The 3,890-nt window shown below is 32.4% G+C and overlaps 1 protein-coding gene across 1 annotated transcript in view; it reads right to left on the bottom strand.

Annotated features, from left to right (window-relative positions):
• The window catches only part of UBLCP1 (ubiquitin-like domain containing CTD phosphatase 1), a 30,418-nt gene extending 28,608 nt beyond the window's left edge, over positions 1-1,810 (bottom strand). Inside the window, exons 1-4 of the mRNA XM_006897034.1 lie at positions 1,615-1,810; positions 740-831; positions 244-329; positions 49-164 (exon numbers count right to left, since the gene is read on the bottom strand). Of these exons, the coding sequence (XP_006897096.1) occupies positions 49-164; positions 244-329; positions 740-831; positions 1,615-1,768 (448 nt within the window). The 5' untranslated portion in view covers positions 1,769-1,810. The remainder of the gene's footprint in view (positions 1-48; positions 165-243; positions 330-739; positions 832-1,614) is intronic.
• Between the last annotated feature and the right edge of the window lie 2,080 nt (positions 1,811-3,890).

The following is a 3,890-nucleotide window of genomic DNA, read 5'->3' as shown; positions in this document are numbered from 1 at the left end:
GAAAGCTGCTTTGGGTAATACAATGAACAGCATTATGATCCGACTTACCAAATAATGTATAATCAACATCAAGTACCAGTAGCTTTTTCCCTTCCCTGGGAGGATTTAGAATTTCCACTTTGTACTCTTTAACTCTTCGAGAAATTTTCAGTAGATTTTCTTCTCTAACGGAAAAAATAAAATCAGATTAAGTACTTACTTTATCTTTATAACCAAGTTCCTTTAGGAATGAAAAGCACTCACCTATTTTCTACTTCAACTACTTCATCTTCAATATCAAAGTCGTTGACAACATCATCATTGTCAGGTGGTGGACCCAAAACATCTTCCTATTCAGACAAAAAAAAGTTTTGTTTTACCATATTATCTTCAACATTAACAGGAGAATTATGTCTAGAGTAAAAATTAAAATTGTTTATAATTTCTGTATGGGAGTTCAAGTACATACTGTGAAAAAATTTCCACCATTAATTATTTGCTCTATATGCCTACTGGGCATATTTTACAATGTTAAATTTGACCATTTCGACAACTACTGTACTTATGGCTAACTATGTACTAAAAAGTTCCAGAGTATTTATTACCTGCTGAGTTAATATCGCATTTCACTATGCAGCATTTATTTTTCATTATAAATGCTAGACTCACAATTTTACCACAATTAAAATTATGCTACAACAGTGTAGTATAAAGTGTACTATCTTCAAAAGAACAAATGGTAACAAAAGTAAACATTTACCAAGCTCTCTTCACGAGTTCCCATCATCATGATTTTAGTATTTGGTTTCAGTTTGAGAGCTCCAAGCTTAACATCATTTTCTGCAGGTTTGCCTACAATACAAGCAAATGACTGTTTTCTCACTAATGTTCAGATGCTGGATTAACTACACAAAACCCTAACATTAAAAGGTTTGCTATAGATTTCACAGAAGTTTGAGGGTATTGTTTTCTTTTAAACTGTGTTATTATTGAATTAGTATGTCATACTTAAGACACTGAGAAATAGGAAATGATAAAGGGACTGTTTTCCCTCCTAACTTTACTTTAGAGGAACACCTGTATCCAGCTAACTAAAGAAACAAACAAAAAAATCAAAGTCTTGTGCTTTTCTTTTTTAAAATTCTAGATGAAGTTAGCTTTTTCCATATGTTTATCTTAAAAACTGAGTATCTAAAAAAACTCACCTGCAGGATTATTGCTACTGAAAACTCACTCTTCAAAGACTAACAGACACAAATATCATGAAAGCTTATTTTAGATTAATTATAAATATATAAATACTACCTATAATTTTAAATATCATGCTTTAAAAATAGAAAAGACAGTTTGTCATGAAACAGAAAGAAAAGGCTGCATTAAAAGATAAATATCAGAAAATAAATCATGCTCTGTTTCACCTAGGACTTTTGTGCCCCAAGTCTAACCAGCAAACAGCAACTGTCAAAAGAATCAAAAATAATCTTAACTATGGTATTTTCCAGTAACTTTTTATCTTCTTACTTTTACTACTAAAACAATCTTTCAAGGAAACCTCCAAGGGAAAAGAGATCTTTTTAAAATAACAGATTATAGCAAATTCACAAATGTTTAAGTGCAAAAAAGGGGGAGACCTACCTTTAACTTTGAGTCCAAGTAACTTCTGGCGTTCTGGCAGCACTCCTGTAAGGGTCTTGAGAAACTGCTTGAGATCTAGCACAGTATCGTCTTCTGAAAGTGTGGTCACTGAATATTCCTGTCCTCCCCACTTTACAATAAGAGGAACAGCCATCCTTGAAGCATATGATTAGGCAGCTTTTAATAAAAAAATAATTTTTTTTAATAAAACAAAATAATCCTAGAAAAAAAAGACACAAAAATAAACAAGTTTAAAAAGATATATTCAAACTGATTTATCACTTCAAACTTATGAATATGTGCGGTATGATAACTATTTCACAACCTGGTCATAAATAACCAGAATTTTCCTGCCTTTATTCTAGGGTGATAGACCTTAATACTCTCTCAGAGTCTCCTTGGTCTACTGAAAAGACATAAAACTTAAAAAAAAAAAAAATAGGACAATGGTATTACCTATGTAATAGGTTGATAGATTTAGTTCATATTTCTAAACGTCATAGTATTTGACCCTCAGTAACTGGCATACAAATGCTTCGGAGTAAGTATTTAAAAGGAAGGAGTCAAGTCTTCTAACTAAATCTCTCATTTTCCCATAACAGTCTTTCCTGAATTGGACCAAGCAGAGCTAAAGTATCTAATTTAACATCAATAAATACAATATACACAGGTAATGATCTAAATACATTAAGATTATATAGTAGGTACTACTCTTTGTCAATAAGAGCATAAGCTCATTCTCCTACAGGTCAGAGAATTGGGTTTTCTCATCTAGAAGCATTAGATTTCCGAACACTTTCACTTATGTAGGGAGCTCTGGTGGCCAAGTCTTTAACAAATTGTGCTGTTCACCCAGTGTTCCTTTTAGTTTAAATCCATCATTGGCTCCACGGGAGAAAGATGTGCAGTTTCATCCCGCTGCGGTTTACAGCCTCAGAAACCCACTAGACGGTCATTATGAGCTGGGACCAGCCAGACAGCTGTGAGTGGATTTTTTTTTAAACTTATTTAATGGAGCATTAGCTTGTACTGTTCCTATATTACAATCAACTGAAAAGGAAAAGCTAAATCTGAATTTCAATATTCAAAAATATTTGGAAGCAAAATGTTTCCAGCACCTTCCATTAGTAAAAGAGGGCATATAAATTCACTTATATATACACTTTTTTTTTTAAGCAATGCAACACATAAAGGATTTTGCTATTAGAATACCTAGAAGGAAACCAAAATGGACCTTTTGAGTCAAATATTCATTTGAGAATAAAAAGAATAATTTATAGCAATAAAATCAACACTAATACAGCATGTAAAAGAAGGGTTAGGAATGAGATTATTACATGAGTTCAGGTTATACTCAGATTTCAAATCACTTTAAGCGATTTCTTCTTAAATCTGCTATTGTTGTTAGGTGACCCTAAGAACAACCTTGCCCTATATCCTAAGCCATCTCCACAATCTCAACAATGCCAGAGATCACTGTTACAGTAATTTTGACAGTAAGGTCCTTGGTAACTTGCCTGACGTTACTTGGGAAGCAGTGGAAAAATATGACTAGAGATAGAAACAAGTACTTAAAAATTTGCTTTTAACAAGTTTTACAGATTATTCTAACGTATATAAAGTTGGAGAGATAGCATTCTAAATCTTCCATTTTTTCAGTCTTAAAAAGAAAAAAGAAAATGTGCCCAATGCCATCTATACCACAAATGGGCATCCCAACGTTAACAAAACAACATAAAATTTTGAGATACGTAAGGTATTTAAAACGGTTTTTAAAATTCCTGAACTTCATTTTTTTAATATTCAGATCATTCACAGCACAAAATAAATACCTGAATCATTTAATATTTTCACATCTAACCTTCCTTCTTCCTTCTTTGAATCCCTATCAGAATTAAGAATTAAAAAATAATTGAAGAGCAAACAAACTCAGACAGTGAACATACCACCCAAGCTAACATTTTACACCTTATGAGAACAAGGCTTAACAGTAAAGCTAGACTAAAAAGCAACTGTTTGGGTTTCTCTTCTGCCTAACACACTGTATGACTTTGCTTAGTCAATTCCTGAACTACAATTTCTGGGACACAGTTTTCTCATCCACCACAAGAAGTGACTATCAATATTTTTATATATTTATTTGACAAGAATAGTGTTGTAAGACAGCTGTGAAACTCTGTACACTGGAAACACCAATACGACTGCTTAGAATCTTACCATTATTTGTTGTTAGCACTGTAATAGAATGAAGTGATAATATTCTAAACAATTTAATT

Source organism: Elephantulus edwardii, unplaced genomic scaffold (assembly GCF_000299155.1).
Source record: "Elephantulus edwardii isolate Elephantulus edwardi_28Jun2011 unplaced genomic scaffold, EleEdw1.0 scaffold00197, whole genome shotgun sequence".
Taxonomy (NCBI): Eukaryota; Metazoa; Chordata; class Mammalia; order Macroscelidea; family Macroscelididae; genus Elephantulus; species Elephantulus edwardii.
This window is presented reverse-complemented; position numbering and strand designations above follow the sequence as displayed.